The following is a 15,530-nucleotide window of genomic DNA, read 5'->3' as shown; positions in this document are numbered from 1 at the left end:
TATGTACCTCATAGTGCTGTTTTAAAGATTAAATATGTGGTGCAGGTTAGGATATGCGACCATGAAAAATGACTGTAGAAGATCAGAATATGCCACCCTAAAATTGATTTCTTTTTTAAAATATTTTTTTAGTTGTTGATAGGCCTTTATTTTATTTATTTATATGTGGTGCTGAGAATTGAACCCAGTGCCTCCCACATGCCAGGCAAGTACACTACCGCTGAGACCCAGCCCCAGCCCCTAAAATTGATTTCTGAGCTGGTTATTTTGAGGAACTACATACATATAAACTCTGAAATGTTACCTTTTTGTGAAGAAAATTTACTTTTTTTTTTTCTATTTTATTTTTGTGGCAGGGTGTTGCAATGTTGTTCAGCTGGCTTCAGATTCCTGGTCTCAAGCAATCCTCTGCTTCCCAAGTAGCTGGGGACACATCACTGGACCTGGCTGACAATTTACATTTATAAAGGAATTTTTAGTAGTAAAGGGAAATACTCCAGGAAGAGAACTACTCTGCTACAACGTTTATCACCTGAGGTCATCTGCATAATAAGGCAACATTTACTCACCATGCACTTTCTCCTTTTTCCCTACCATAACGTATCTCCACCTCCTGGAAGCTCCATACCACCATTCCTTTCTGTTGCTCAAAATAATATATAAGCCTCAGTTATCTGGCTGCTTCTTCAAGTCTCATGTTTTTATGGAACTCCTATGCATGCATATATAAATAGAATTGTTTCTCTCCTGTTAATCTGCCTTATGTTAATTTGTAGACTATGCAAAGAATATATAAGGGTAGGAGGAAGCAATTTTTTCACTCCTACATAGGAAATACAAAATACCTCTCTCTGGGCCCAGATAACACATAAAAATGACAAGGTTTCTATTATGATTATTGTCATTAAAAGGTAGATCTGAGCCCGGCACTGTGGGGCTTGCCTGTAATCCCAGTGACTTGGGAGGCTGAGACAGGAGAATTGCAAGTTCAAGGCCAGCCTCAGCAACTTAGTGAGGCCCTAAGCAACTTAGCAAGCCCCTGTCTCAAAATAAAAAATAAAAAGGACTAGGGCTATAGCTCAATAATAAAGCCCTCTGGGTTCAATCTCTAGTATGTATAAATAAATAAATGGCATATCTGGGAAGATACCACATGTGGACAACCATGAGGTTACCTCTGCATACTAGGTAGGGTACGGAGAAGCAACAGCCAATCTTTTTTTAAAAAAAATATTTTTATTAGTTGTTGATGGGTATTTATTTATTTTTTTACTTATTTTATATGTGGTGCTGAGAATTGAACCCAGTGCCTCACACATGCTAGGCAAGTGCTGTACCACTGAGCCACAACCCCAGTCCCGCAACAGCCCAATCTTAAAATTTTGTCTGTGGCAAACTGTTCAGGGGAAAGTGTCTTAGTGTATTCTGGCTGTTATAATAAAATACCATAAACTGGGTGGCTTATAAGTAACAGAAACCTATTTCACACAGTTCTACAGACTGGAAATTCCATCAGAGCACTGGCATATTTAGCATCTGGTGAGGTCCCACTTAACTGGTTCATGCACAGCCTTTTTTTTTTTTTTCTTTTTCTGTGTGTCCTCACATTGGTAGGAAAGGTGAGAGACTCTCTGGGTCCAAAGGCTGCACCTTCTAAAATCATCAGTTTGGGGCTTAGGATTTAAACATATGAATTTGGGGGGACTGAAACATTTAGACCATAGCATAGAGTGTCTGCCTAGACTCTTCTGTATTCATAAGTGGTATGAAGTTTGGAAATTTTGGCAGGGTAATTCTTAGGTCACTGCCATGTACTTCTAGTTCAACACCTCACCTGTTCACCAGACAAAGACCATTGAATAACAGGAAAAAAACATTAAGGACCAGACCATATTAGTGTGGTGCTGTGTAGTTCACAGAGCATCTTACATCCGTGATGTCATTCAGACAGCACCACAAACTATGTGTTGAATTGACGCTTTTTGGGTTTTGTGGGTTGTTTTACAGGGAATCAAACCCAGGGGCACTCTACCACTGAGCTATATCCTCAGATGCCCCCTCCTGTGTCCTGCTTTTTATTCCACATTTTTTATTGGTGCTTTATAGTTGTTCATAATGATTAGATTTGTTGTTTCATATTTGTACATGCACACAATATAACAATATAATTTGGGCACTATCACTGCCCAGCACTTTCTTCCTCCATCCCCTCTTTCCTCTCCAGGGCCTTTTCCTCTACTCTATTGATCTCTCTTGGATTTTCATGACATTCCCCCTCCATTTTTCTTTTCCTTTTTTCCTCTCTAGCTTCCATATATGAGAGAAAACATATGATTCTTGACCTTCTGAGTTTGGCTTATTTTGCTTGGCATAATGTTTTAAAGTTTCATCCATTTTCCTACAAATGGCATAATTTCATTCTTTATGGTTGAATAAAACTCCATTATGCATATATACCACATTTTCTTTATCACTTCATCCACTGATGGACACCTAAGCTGTTTCCATAGTTTGGCTACAGTGAATTGTGTTGTTATAAACACAGTTAGTTGGGTAACACATGTATCACTGTAGTATTATGACTTTAATTCTTCAGGTTAAATATGGAGGAGTGGTATAGCTGGGTCATATGGTGGATCAATGTTTAAACTCTTGAGGAACCTCCATACTTATTTCCATAATGGTATACTAACTTAAAATTCCACCGACAGTGTAAGTGTTCGCTTTTCTCAACATTCTTTTTTTTGTTGTTGTTGGGGATTGAACCAGGGGCGCTTAACCACTGAGCCACATCCCCAGCCCTTCTTAAATTTTTTTTTTTTAAATTTTGAGATAAGATCTCACTAAATTGCTTAGGGTGTTTTTGATTTGCTGAGGCTGGTCTTGAATGCTCAATCCTCCTGTCTCAGCGTCCCAAACTGCTGGGCTTCACATCCTCTTTTGTATGTGTATGTACTCACACTTGCTGGGCAAACACTCCATCACTGAGCCACATCCTCAGTCCTCCCTTTTTATTTTATTTGGTGACAGGATCTTCCTAAATTGATGAGGCTGAACTTGATCTTGGGATCTTCCTCCTGAGAATACCCAGCTTGTGCTGGGATTTTTTCCCCCCTCATTTTGCAAATAAGAAAGCTAAGGTTTAGAGAAATTTAAATGACCAACTTCAGGACATAAGCTAACAAGAAGCTGAGTTTGTATACAAATCTAAGCCTTTTCTGACACATGGGAAGGAGAGAGAAGGCAAAAAAGTAGGAGGTAGAGACCTGGGGAGGGTTGGAAAAGAAATGGGAAAGCCAGACAGGAGATAAAGTCATAGGATGAGAAAGAACTGTCTGGTGGGGACAAAATCACTAGGACTGCCATTAATCCTAACAAGCAAAGGGAGGATGCATGTTTGAGCAGTAAAGGTCTTATGAGGAAGTGAAAAGGAGGCACTATGAATATGGTGACCAATTATGGAAATTTCTTAGAAGGTTAAGAATTCAGCTGAATAGCTTTGAAGAAACCATCAAGCCTCCATTTTCCCTTTCCTTCCTTCTTTCCTTCCTTTTTTTCTTTTGGAAAAGGGTATTGAACCCAAGGGTGCTTTACCACTGAGCCACATCCCCAGCCCTTTTTTTTTTTTTTTTTTGAGATAGGGTCTTGCAAAGTTGCTTAGGACCTCAAACTTGTGATTCTCTTACCTCAGCCTCCCAAGTCACTGCCCAGAACTCCCCATTTTATAAATGAAGAAATCCACACCCAGGAAGATACCTGACCAACTATAACACCAACAGCAAAGCCAGACTGAAGGCCAGTCAGTATTAATTGGGATGTGTATGTTAAAATATTGAAATGCCTCTCTCTTTTTGCAATTTTGTTAATCTTTTTTTCTTCCTTTTTTCTTTTTATTTTTTAACATTTTTTTTTAGTTGTAGATGGACACAATATCTTTATTTTTAAAATTTATTTATTTTAATGTGGTGCTGAGGATTGAACCCAGGGCCTCATGCATGTGAGGCAAGCACTCTAACACTAAGCCACAACCCCAGCCCCTCTTTATTTTTTAAAGATGAACTCTAGATAGGGCAAACTCTAGATAGGGCATAGTGGTGCACATCTGTAATCCCAGTGGCTTCAGTGGCTAAGAAAGGAGGATTTCAAGTTTGAGACCCTAAGCAACTTAGCAAGACCCTGTTTAAAATAAAAAATAAAAAAGGAGCTGGGGTTGTAGCTCAGTAGCCAAGTGCTTGCCTAGCATGTGTGAAGCACTGAATTTGATCCTCAGCACCACATAAAAATAAATAAAGATGTTGTGTCCGTCTACAACTAAAAATTTAAAAGAAATAAAAAAGGGCTAGGGATGTGGCTCAGTGGTCAAGTGCCCCTGGGTTCAATTCCAAGGAAGGAAGGAAGGAACAGGGTCTTCCTATGCTGCCCAGACTGGCCTTAAACTTCTGGGCTCAAGTAATCTTCCTGCCTCAGCCTCCCAATTAGCAGGGACTGCAGGTGCACACTACTGCACCTGAGGCCTATTTATCTCTCTCTCCCTCTTCTCTTTCTTGCATTGCTGGGAATCAAATCCAGGGCCTTGCACATATTAAGCAAGTGCTTTACCACTGAGCTATATCCTCAGACTCTTTTTTCTTAATTTATTATTTTTAAAAATGTGTTCTACTTAATCATACATGGCAGCAGGATGCATTTCAATTCATCATACACAAATGGAGTGTAACATTTCAACTCTCTGGTTGTACAATGATGTAGAGACGCACTATTCATGCAATCATATATGTACCTAGGGTAGTGATGTCCATCTCATTCCACCATCTTTCCTACCCCAGATTCTTTTTTTAAACAGCTTCACTGAGTTGTAATTTAAACATCATAAATTTCACCCATTGTAAGTGTATAGTTCAATACTTCCTAGTCAGTTTATACAGTTGGATAACCACCAGCACAATCTAGTTTTAGAACAGTCCTATCCCACCAAAAAGAAAACATCAAATACTTCTTAGAAATTAGTAAATAGTGGTTGTCCTCAATCCTCCAAAAGAACCTTCTTCCACAGCCTTTGAAACCTCCTGGACTCCCTATGATCTAACTAAAGATCCCTGGTCCACCTACCAGAGTTTCCAGGACCAGGACTTTAACCCAGCAATGAGCAGCCTCTATTCTGGATGGTTGGTACAGTTAAATAACTTATAGATTACTCTTGGTAAGGATCAAGGCAAGTACTCAATTCATCTGGTACCCAGTTCTTAGCTGCTCACACAACATACAGCCTTTCAGGAAGCCTCTGTCCTCAGATGGTGGCATTATTGGGAGGTGGAAGCCTTAAGGAGATAAGTTCAGTGGAAGGATGTTAGGTCTCTAGGGCCATCCATAAATCAAATTACAGTGTCAATATTGCAGCAATTGTCCCATGGTCCTTTTGTATTTTGACTGTTTTTTGTTTGTTTGTTTTGTAGTACCCAGGTGAGCTTAGCATTGAGCTATATCCCCAATCCTTTATTTTTTTGTTATGGGGGATTGAACTGAGGAGCACTCAACCACTGAGCCACATCCCCAGCCCTATTTTGTATTTGATTTAGAGACAGGGTCTCACTGAGTTGCTTAGTGCCTTGCCATTGCTGAGGCTGGCTTTGAACCCACCATCCTCCTATTTTTTTTTTTTAGTTGTTGAGGACTTTTATTTTATTTTATTTTTTTTAGAGAGAGAGAGAGAGAGAGAGAGAGAGAAAGAGAGAATTTTTTAATATTTATTTTTTAGTTTTCGGCGGACACAACATCTTTCTTTGTATGTGGTGCTGAGGATCGAACCCAGGCCACACGCATGCCAGACGAGCACGCTACCGCTTGAGCCACATCCCCAGCCCGAGGACCTTTATTTTTATTTATTTATTTATATATGGTGCTGGGAATTGAACCCAGTGCTCACTCATGCTAGGCAAGCGCTCTACCACTGAGCCACAACCCCAACCCTCCTTTATTTTTTGAGACATATTTTGCCTTGTTAGCATTTTTGGATTTTGTGTTTTGTGCTTTTGCATCCCATTATTTTCACAATATACCTGTCTGTGCCTCCTATACTTACACAACCATTGTTTTTTTTCAGTGCAGTGTTCAATAAATGAGATATTCAGTACTTTATTATGAAATAGAATTTGTGTTAGGTGATTTTGACCAATTATGGGCTAATGTAAGTGTTCTGAGCACATTTAAGGTGGAATTGGCTAAGTTCTAATATTTATTAGGTTAGTATATTAGACATATTTTCAACTTATGATATTTCTAAAAATTCATGATGGTTTTATTGGGAACATCTGTAAAAGTTTTCCTAATTCACAATTTTGTCTACAAACCAGTCCCACAAAATAAGCCACCTATGCAAATCATTGTTACTTTATTAATTTTCTCTGTCCTTTATTAGGAGAGTCATGTGAAATGACTGGGTTGAGTTCAAAATTTTTTTTACAATAATGCATTTTGCTTTGTAAATATGCTTTTTTAAAAGTATCTCTCTAAATTGTGATTATGGAATTTTTGCTATTTCATGAAATGAAATCCTGCATATACTTTATCTAGATGACATAAGAATGAAAAATTAGCTAAAGCCCTAAGTAGTTCTGCATAAATTACAATAAAGCCAAGTTATTTCCTTAATATATTTAGAAAAGTGATTTTTAAACTTAAAATAGAACAAAATTCCTATCGCATTTTTATCTTAGACTTTTAACATTACATTTTTGACAACTCATTATAATTTTTAATTTCTTTTACTAGATGAATAGAATTTGCAATCTGGATGAAATTGAAAAGGTCATGCAGTCTGGCTTGCAAAATTTTGATAATAAACCCAGAGAGATTAGGATCCTTGCTCAAGCTTGCTAACAACAGAAATAGGGTAAGAATATAAACTTCAAAATATTTATTTAGTGCCTTTTCAAACATCCAATAATCAAGTTATTGGTTGCTGAACTGCCTTCATTTCTCTAGTGCGATCAGCCACGAGGAACAAACTACTCTATAGAGATACAGACTCAAGCAAGGGACTGTGTGTGTGTGTGTGTGTGTGTTGAGACCCAGGACCTCACACCTCACACATGCTTGGCAAGTGCTCTACTACTGAGCTACATCTCCAGCCCTTCTTGTTTTATTTTTATTTTGAGACCTGGGCTGGCTTCAAACTTGTAATCCTCTTGCCTCAGTCTCCTGCGTAGTTGGGATGTTCCTACAAGGAAATCCTCACAGAACTGCTCCTAACTTTCCAATCTAGTGAATCACTAGAACAAAAGCATCCACTAATCAAATTACATTATCAATATTGCAGCAATTGCCCTATGGTCCATTTGGTTTTTGTTTGTTTACTTTTTGTTTTTTCAGTACTGGGGATTGAACCCAGGAGTGCTTTAGCACTGAGCTACATCCCTAATCCTTTTTATTTTTTATTTTGAGGTAGGGTCTTGCTAAATTGCTGAGGCTGGCTTGAAATTTGTGATCCTTGTGCTTCATCCTCCCAAGTAGCTGGTATCTTAAGCATGTGCTACCACACCCAGCTCCAGTATTTGTTCGTTTCTTTCTTTCTTTTTGGAAGTGAATGGAGTAGGATTTATTTCCAGTGGTCCTTCTGTGGATCCTTCAGTGTTCTTAGTTTCCCATATTTCCTCCTTTTGACTATCAAGTCCAGTGGCTAATTTTGTCCTCCATGTCTCAGGCCTTTCCTCAGACTCATACACAGCTTATATATGTCCTGATTTTACTTCTTACTAGAAATGGAAGTTGGGGCATTTGGTAAAATGAGGAAGAATTGCCTCATCTCAACCTGCTTGTCTTACTGTGGAAATTTCAAAAAATACCATTATGAGATATAACATAACAATTCATTAGTATCATTTAAGATCCATTCTGTTTCATTTTCTCCAGTTGTCTTAAAAATATCTTTTTTACAGTTTGAAACTGAATCCAAAAGAGCTTAACCTATTGCATTTAATATTTAAGAATCTTTTACCACAAATGATGCTGTTAAGATTATTCTGTAAAGATATGGAAAACTTTAACCTCATTATTGTTGAACTGTTTTCCAAAGTGATTTCTATCGATGTGACTCCTATACAGCTTGTGAGCAATTCACTTTCTCTTCCACTTCTGAAATTGTCTGACATTTTAACATTTGCCTATTTGATCACAAGCCCACTCTGTAAAGAAATGTGATGTGAATCTAGTCTTCATGTTGCACACTCTAGTGATTTATTTATTTGTTTATTTGGGAACCGGGGATTGAACCTGGGGTGTTTTGCCACTAAGCTACATCCCCAGACCTTTTTATTTTTAATTTTGAGACAAGGTTTCGCTAAATTGCTGAGGCTGGTCATGAACTTGTAGTCCTCCTGCCTCAGCCTCCCCAGCCTTGGATTATAGGCATTTGCCACCACAGCTTGCAACTGTTTCAGATATAACAGTTCATGCTTAGTTAACATAATAATATACCTCTACACTATCCAAAAGTTACTACTTTAGTTCCCAAGTATGCCAGGATCTATTATATATTTTTGTTTTGGAACTGAGACTCAAGCCCAGGACCTTGAATATGCTAGGAATGTGCTTTACTAATGGACTACATTCCCACCCCTCTATTATATTTTAATGAAAGAGTGAAAAATATAGGTAATTTTGTGCTGTTTAGTATTTCATTCATGACTGATAATTGACTTTTTCCTCCTGTAAAGATCCTTTCAATATATATGAAACCCAAGGGACCAAACATTAGTTTTACTGTGAGCAATGTCAGAATTCCTGCAACCACTTTTCTTTTTTCTTAGCATCTGTCCTGGCAGGCTATTTGCTCTGATGATGCCATAATGCTTTGTTTGTGGGATCATCTGGTGTCACTTACTCCTTTAGGTAGAATCAACTTTTAAGCAAAGTGACTCTTAGGATGGTAAGCTTGATCTTCTGGAACAATTTTCTGAGTTTATAGGGATGAAGATCCTTAAAAAAAAAAAAAAATCTAGAAACTTTTTCCTAATCTTACCTCTTTCATTGGGATATATGGGTTTTACTCACTGTTGTAATGTTGACAACACAACTGGACTAACATTTGGTATGCTTCTGGTTGATTTCTGGTTGCCAAAAGCATTCAAATTTCCTCAAGGACAGTCATTGTGTACAAAAAGGGGGAAATCAGTTCATTTCTGGCAAAGACTGCAATTCAGAGAGGAAGAGTATACCAATATAACTTCTCTAGTGAGGAAGAACAGTGTGTCTAATATTATACCATGGAATAACTGGCATATTTTAAAGATCTTTTTCCTTTTTGAACACATTTCACATTATGGATGTTCCCAGAGAACATAATGATCTATCTTAAGAGTGTGAAGAATGATATCCTACATTGCCTATATTTATATCTTAGAGAAATGTCTAAAAAGAAAGCCAAATGAATAAAATGACAGATATACAGATATGACAGATTTTAAGCTTTCCTTCTGGTAAAGCAAAAGCTTCTACCCAGTGTGTTATCCACCTTGATTTTTTTTTTTTTTTTTAAAGAGAGAGAACATGAGGTGCAAGATTTTGGTTTCCACCTTCCTTTTATAAACCAATGACATCTTCAGTCCTGGAAGAGCTTTTAAAGATGTGGCTTTTGATAAATGTTGGCAGAACTGGTGCATTCTTAGGATTCTCTATGCTCAGCTTTTCCTACCCAAATTCATCTGTAGTTTGTGGTGGGCCACCAAACTTTCCACCACCAAACTGCCCACCACGAAAAAGGCTGAAGACACCTGGATATGATAAAAGATATGTGTATATTATAACGTGAAGCTGGTATATATTTTTTTTTAAAAAAACATGCCTGGGGTAAAATCTCTATTAAATTTCGAATGCCATTAACACCTATTTATGATACACAAGAAGTTTCGTTGGCATAAGGGAGCAGAAATAAAAAATCAAAGAAAAACTTTAAAAAAAAATCTCTCTTTTCAGACAAGTTTCAGCTCTACAAATCTAAAAGCCCATGCCTTTAAAATACCAGTGTCGTTCTGCTCTCAATTATCATCCCGTTGTACAAGGAAAAGTGGGTCTCTCTTCCCCGAATAAGGAATATGAGATTTCCAAGTCCGCGTGGAACAGAAAGAAGCCCCGGAAGTTTTTTTATGGTCCTGAGGGATAAAACTATCAAAGTGGGCTTGGTGTGAAAAACACACCCGAAATAAAAATCTGTAAACACACCTTATAGTTGGAAGAACAAAATGAAACAGAAATAAACCGCATGGATCCAGACGCATCAGGATCTCGCAGTACAGACGGAAAAACTAACTACGTTCGGGTTAAAAGCGGAGCGGCGACTCTTAACTCAGGGGCGGGCTGGGATCCGGGGTACTCACAGCGCCTTTTGCCGCGCCCCTGCCCCTCCCCCGGGCGCCCTTGCACGCCAGCCAATCCCCTTGCGCCATCCCCTTCCCATCAGAGGCCCCGCCCCCCGCGCCCGGGATGTTAGGCCCCCGCGGCGTGACGCGAGCACGGCAGCTCCGCCCCCTGCGTCTCTGGCCTCGCTGGCCTTTGGGGGATGGTTCCATCATGGCGTCAATGCAGGTGAGAAGAGTTTGCTGCATCTGGGCGGGTGAGGGAGCTGCCGAAAGGGTGTGAGCGTTCGGGCGGGGGCGGCGTCTGAGACTTCGGGACCCAAGGGCGGGCTCCGGAGCCGTCCAAATGACTGGTCTTCTCCTAGCTTCAGGGCGTCGTGGAGGGGTGAGAGGCGGCGAGAGGAAGGGCGCGGGGTGGGGGGCGGTGTTTCGGTCGGTCGAAGCGGACACCAGCCGGCCGGGAAGTTGGGGGATAAAGAAGGCTTAGGAGGAAGAAAGGGCGAAGTTTGGTGTTGGCTCCGCGATGGTGGTCTTGGAATCGCCGCCCTGCACTCCTAGAGTGCCGCTGCTGGCCTTTCTGTCAGCTCCAGGGATGCCTTTTCTTCCGCCGTGCCCGGCCCGGCGGAAACAGCTGCGCCCGCCGTTGTCGCCCGGGCAGGGGCGGCCCTCAGAGGGGCCGAGTTGAGTGTTGGGGAGCTTGAAAAGGCGTTCCCAGAGAAGGCGCTTAGCGGCCTCTGCCCAGCCTCCCAAACCTGTCCTCCCAAACTGCTCGGCCCCTTCTTTCTCTTCCCTTAGACTCTTAATCATTTGCCCAGTGGGTACCTTCTTCTGTTAGTCTCGGCACTCGTGAGCAATCCTGCAGCAGCCCTCCCCCCCTCGCCTTCCGAATAAACTCCTAGGCCACGTACATCATTTGCCACCTAAGGTGCTAGCTCTGGAGGTTGGTCACTAGCCCCCTTAAACCTCTAGAGATAACTCGCCCTCTGATTTTTTTTCCCCCACAATGCCCCACCCTTGCGGTCGCGGTAAGGGAGTAGCTCTTTGCCCTTCTTCCCCACACCTTTAAATGGAACCTTAATTTGGTGGAAGACGTTTGTTATCTACCTGACTGGTCTTCTGGCTTTCCATCTTAATTTGTCCCCCGGTGCTCGTCGTGCCCCCCCCCCCCGCCCCGCGCCCTAGTCCAGGGAGTTTGTTTTTTCAGGCAAAGATGGCAACCACAGTTGTAGTTTTTCCTGCATTATCTATTCTGCGTTTAATTCACAAATAAGACTAGCGGTATTTGAAACATGTGAGAAGAGAAGGTACAACTCTCCTTAGGAGTGTCAGCTGAATGCCGTTTAGAGTTTTAATACCATCCTCTTAAGAAAAGAGAATACATTTTTACTAAAAGGATTTTCTTGCTTTTGTTTTAGAAGAATAAGCAAGTGTCTGTCCCCTCCGTTTTTCCCCCTATGCTAAAAGTGTTTTTCTTTCTTCATTTTCTTCTTCTTTTATTCAATACATATAATTTTTGCTTCATATTTACTTCTGTGCTTTTATGTTGTCTGTCCTATTTCTACGTGTTCTTTATGATATTCTCTTTACCTTTGCTTCTCTTTGGACTTTCCTGAAGAACAATAAAATTTCGCAAAACATTACTAGTTGAAGAGATGTCACGAAGTGGTGCAGAGAAAAACAAGAACAATTTCAGGAAACATTATATTTCACACTAACCTCCCCTGAGATGTTAGAGAAGTTTCGTCATTTGAGGCCTAAAAAGGAACTGTAGAACACCAGTTGAACAGTAGTAGATGGCTATATTATCGCTTTAAGATTTTTATCTGTATTGAGATTAAAACATTATTTGTTATGACCAGCTGAACATTATTTGTATTAAGATAAAATTATTTAAGACTAAAAATTAAGATCTAAATATATACTTGTGAGATACCTAGGGATGATTGAACCCATAACCTGGCAAATGCTCTACTGCTTGAACTTTGTCTCAAGCTCTTTTTAATTTATTTTGAGGCAGGATCTAAATTAGCCAGGGTGGACTCACCTGGAATTTGTAATCCTCCTGCCCCAACCTCTAGAGTGTTGGGATTATAAGCAATTGCCGCTACACCTGCTTTGTGATTATATTTGATATGAGAACAGGGTTACCTGGTTAGATTTATATTTCAAGTATTTGGAAGGCAGATTTGTTTTTAAGAGAGATGCCGATAGTCTTAACTTTTACATGGTGACTTAAGCAGTGAAAAAAATATTCGACATTGCAATAGTGCATTTTCCTGTGCCTTAAGTACTACCTCAGAACAAAATATTTAAGTTAATTGTAAATTAGAAAGTGATAGTGTTGTGGAGAAGAATCATGGAATGAAGTTAGAAAGTCAGTATTTGAGTGATTTTGGTTGGGAAAAAGTATGCTATAACACAGAATGCTGCTCTGCTGATGCCCTTATTTAAAAAGCTTTTTTCCACCAGAACTGGTGCTAGAATCCAGGGCCTTCAGCATGCTCGACAAGCATTCTACCTTGGAGCTACATCCCTAGCCTGTAAATTTTTAAAATTTTACATTAGGATACTACTGCTGCTGAAGAAGTAAAGAAAAAGTGACTTATAAAGCTGCAAGGGCTTCTTTTTATTTTTTATTTTGTAACACAGTCTTATTAAATTGCTTGGAGCCTTGGCAAGTTGCTGAGTCTGGCCTGGAATTTGCAATCCTGCATCAGCCTCCCAAGTTGCTAGGATTACAGGTGTGCACCACCATGCCCTGCTGGAGGAATTGTATTTTTAAAACTTGCCATATTGGGACTGGAGTTGTGGCTCAGTGGTAGAGTGTTTGCCTAGCATGTGTGAGGCCCTGGATTCCATCCTTAGCACCACATATAAATAAATAAAAGATCCATTGACAACTAAAAAATATTTTTTAAAAAAACATGCCATATTATACAAATATAATGTGGGATTTGATTACTTGATAAATGAAATTAATGTTTAGGATCAATGCAATAAAATCAAGTAAGGATAAACAATTTTTTACTGGAGAGTATGTATTTTAGAATTGAAATTGTAGCTACTTTAAGGTAGTCTGTCAGTGCTTCTCAATCTTTCAGGTTATGCCACATTTAGGAAATTTTTTTTTAGTAGTACACTAAGGTGGATGAGGTTATTGAAGCCTAGAAGCACCTGGCTAGGCAACTCTGTGACCATTGGTGGGTGATTGATATTCTAGTACACTTACAAGGTTAGGGAAGCTCTGTTATATGACTGAAAATCTTCAATTTGCAGTTCAAGATAATGATTTCCCCACTTATTTGGGCTCCTAGAGGCATTCTTTCCTGATTTTTTTCCTTTTATTTCTTCCTGGAACAGAGTCACATTGCCAAAGAACCATTCTTTTTTCTTTTTCTTTTAAAATATGTGCTTTTTAGTTGTAGTTGGATATAATACCTTTATTTTATTTATTTATTTTTATGTGATGCTGAGGATCTAACCCAGGGCCTTGGACGTTCTAAGCGAAGGGTCCACCACTGAGCCAAAACCCCAGCCCAAGAAACCATTCTTATTTATTTATACTAGGGCTTGAATCTTGGGTATTTTACCACTGAGCTACATCCCCAGTCCTTTATTTATTTTGAGGCAGAGTCTCACTAAATTGAAGAGGATAACCTTGCCCTTGTGATCTTCCTACCTCAGCTTTTGAGTCACTAGGTTTATAGGCATGTGCCACTGCACCTGGCAAAAAAGCATTCCTTTTTTTTTTTTTTGAAGTTGGAGGTTGAACCCAGGGATCCTTTGCCACTGAGCTCTATCTCCAGTTCTTTTTATTTATTTTTTATTTTCATTTTTAATTTTTGGTATTGGGGTTTGAACTTAGGGAAGACTTTACCACCCAGCTACATCTTCAGTGCTTTATATTTTTTATTTTGATACAGGTTCTTGATAAATTGCCTAGGGCCTTGCTAAGTTGCTGAGGCTGGTCTTGAACTTACAGTCCTCTTGCCTCAGCCTGCCAAATTGCTGGAATTACAGGTGTGTATCACCATGCCTAAGAAACCATTCTTTGTTTTTTTTTTATGTGGGGCGGGGTGTGCCAGGGATTTAACCCAGAGTCACATTCCCAGCCCTTTTTTAAAATTTATGTATTTATTGAGACAGGGTCTTGCTAATTTACTGAGGCTGGCTTTGAACTTGCAATCCTCCTGCCTCAGCCTCCTGAGTCATTGGGATTAAAGGCATGTGGGATTAAAGGCACTGCACCTGGCTAAAGAAATAATTTTTAATTCTTGGTGATACTTAAAATTGGCAAGAGTAAAAGGAATCTACATTTAATTTTTGTTAATTCTAGAAATCTTAAAATATTAAATGAAAAGTACTTTATAACACATCTTTAGTTGTACTACTTTACAGTTTCTGATTATTTGGTACAAATTTTCCATCCCCAACTGTAAAGGCAATTATTAAAGTGAATTTTAATTAGTTTTTTCAGTGCTGGTAATTGAACTCAGGGCCTCATGTATGCTAGGCAAGCCTTTTTTATTTTATTTTGGGACAGTGACCTTGAACTTGTGATCCTCCTGCCTTAACCTCCTGAGTCTTATGGGATTACAGGTGTATGTTACCAGGTCTAGCTGTATTTTCCAATTTTAGAGTTTAGCTGCTTCATTCAGACTTCTCTTTAGTTAGAAGTTTTAAAGTATACCTGGTATATTTTTCTAATTTGATGCTATTCATTTTAGATATAGACTCTTCTTATGTTATGTCTTAAGATCTTGGAAAGTCATTGAATAAGAATTGATGCTAACTCTAAAAAAGTAGTGATATATTTGAGATAAATAATTCAAATTGAATTACTTGTGAGTTTTCTGCATTTTCTTCCTCTTACCTAGCTGGGTCTTATTAGATTGTTGGAAGGAGATTGAGATTAAGTAACAGGAGATAGAGTATAAATGTGTGTTTATTGTCAGAAGGTTTAGAAATAATGATTTGGAGTTATTCACAGCTCTATGTTGTTCTTTACGCAAGTAATTGGATGTAGTGAATCAAAAATTAGAAAATTGACTTGTCATTTTGGATCCTGAGTCTCATTAAGCATTGAGAACTTGCATCTTAATATCTGAGGTTTGTTGGATTCTTTAGTCATAAGCAGCAGCCCCCCCCCTCCCCCTCGCGTGCGAGCAGAGAAGATGAAGA

At 39.2% G+C, this 15,530-nt stretch overlaps 1 protein-coding gene across 1 annotated transcript in view; it reads left to right on the top strand.

Annotated features, from left to right (window-relative positions):
* The first annotated feature begins 10,479 nt into the window (after nucleotides 1–10,479).
* The window catches only part of Ube2w (ubiquitin conjugating enzyme E2 W), a 33,140-nt gene continuing 28,089 nt past the window's right edge, over nucleotides 10,480–15,530 (top strand). Inside the window, exon 1 of the mRNA XM_015485714.2 lies at nucleotides 10,480–10,578. Coding sequence (XP_015341200.2) covers nucleotides 10,564–10,578 — 15 coding nt within the window. The 5' untranslated portion in view covers nucleotides 10,480–10,563. The remainder of the gene's footprint in view (nucleotides 10,579–15,530) is intronic.

The sequence above is a fragment of the Marmota marmota genome, unplaced genomic scaffold, assembly GCF_001458135.2.
Source record: "Marmota marmota marmota unplaced genomic scaffold, marMar, whole genome shotgun sequence".
In the NCBI taxonomy this organism is placed as follows: domain Eukaryota; kingdom Metazoa; phylum Chordata; class Mammalia; order Rodentia; family Sciuridae; genus Marmota; species Marmota marmota.
This window is presented reverse-complemented; position numbering and strand designations above follow the sequence as displayed.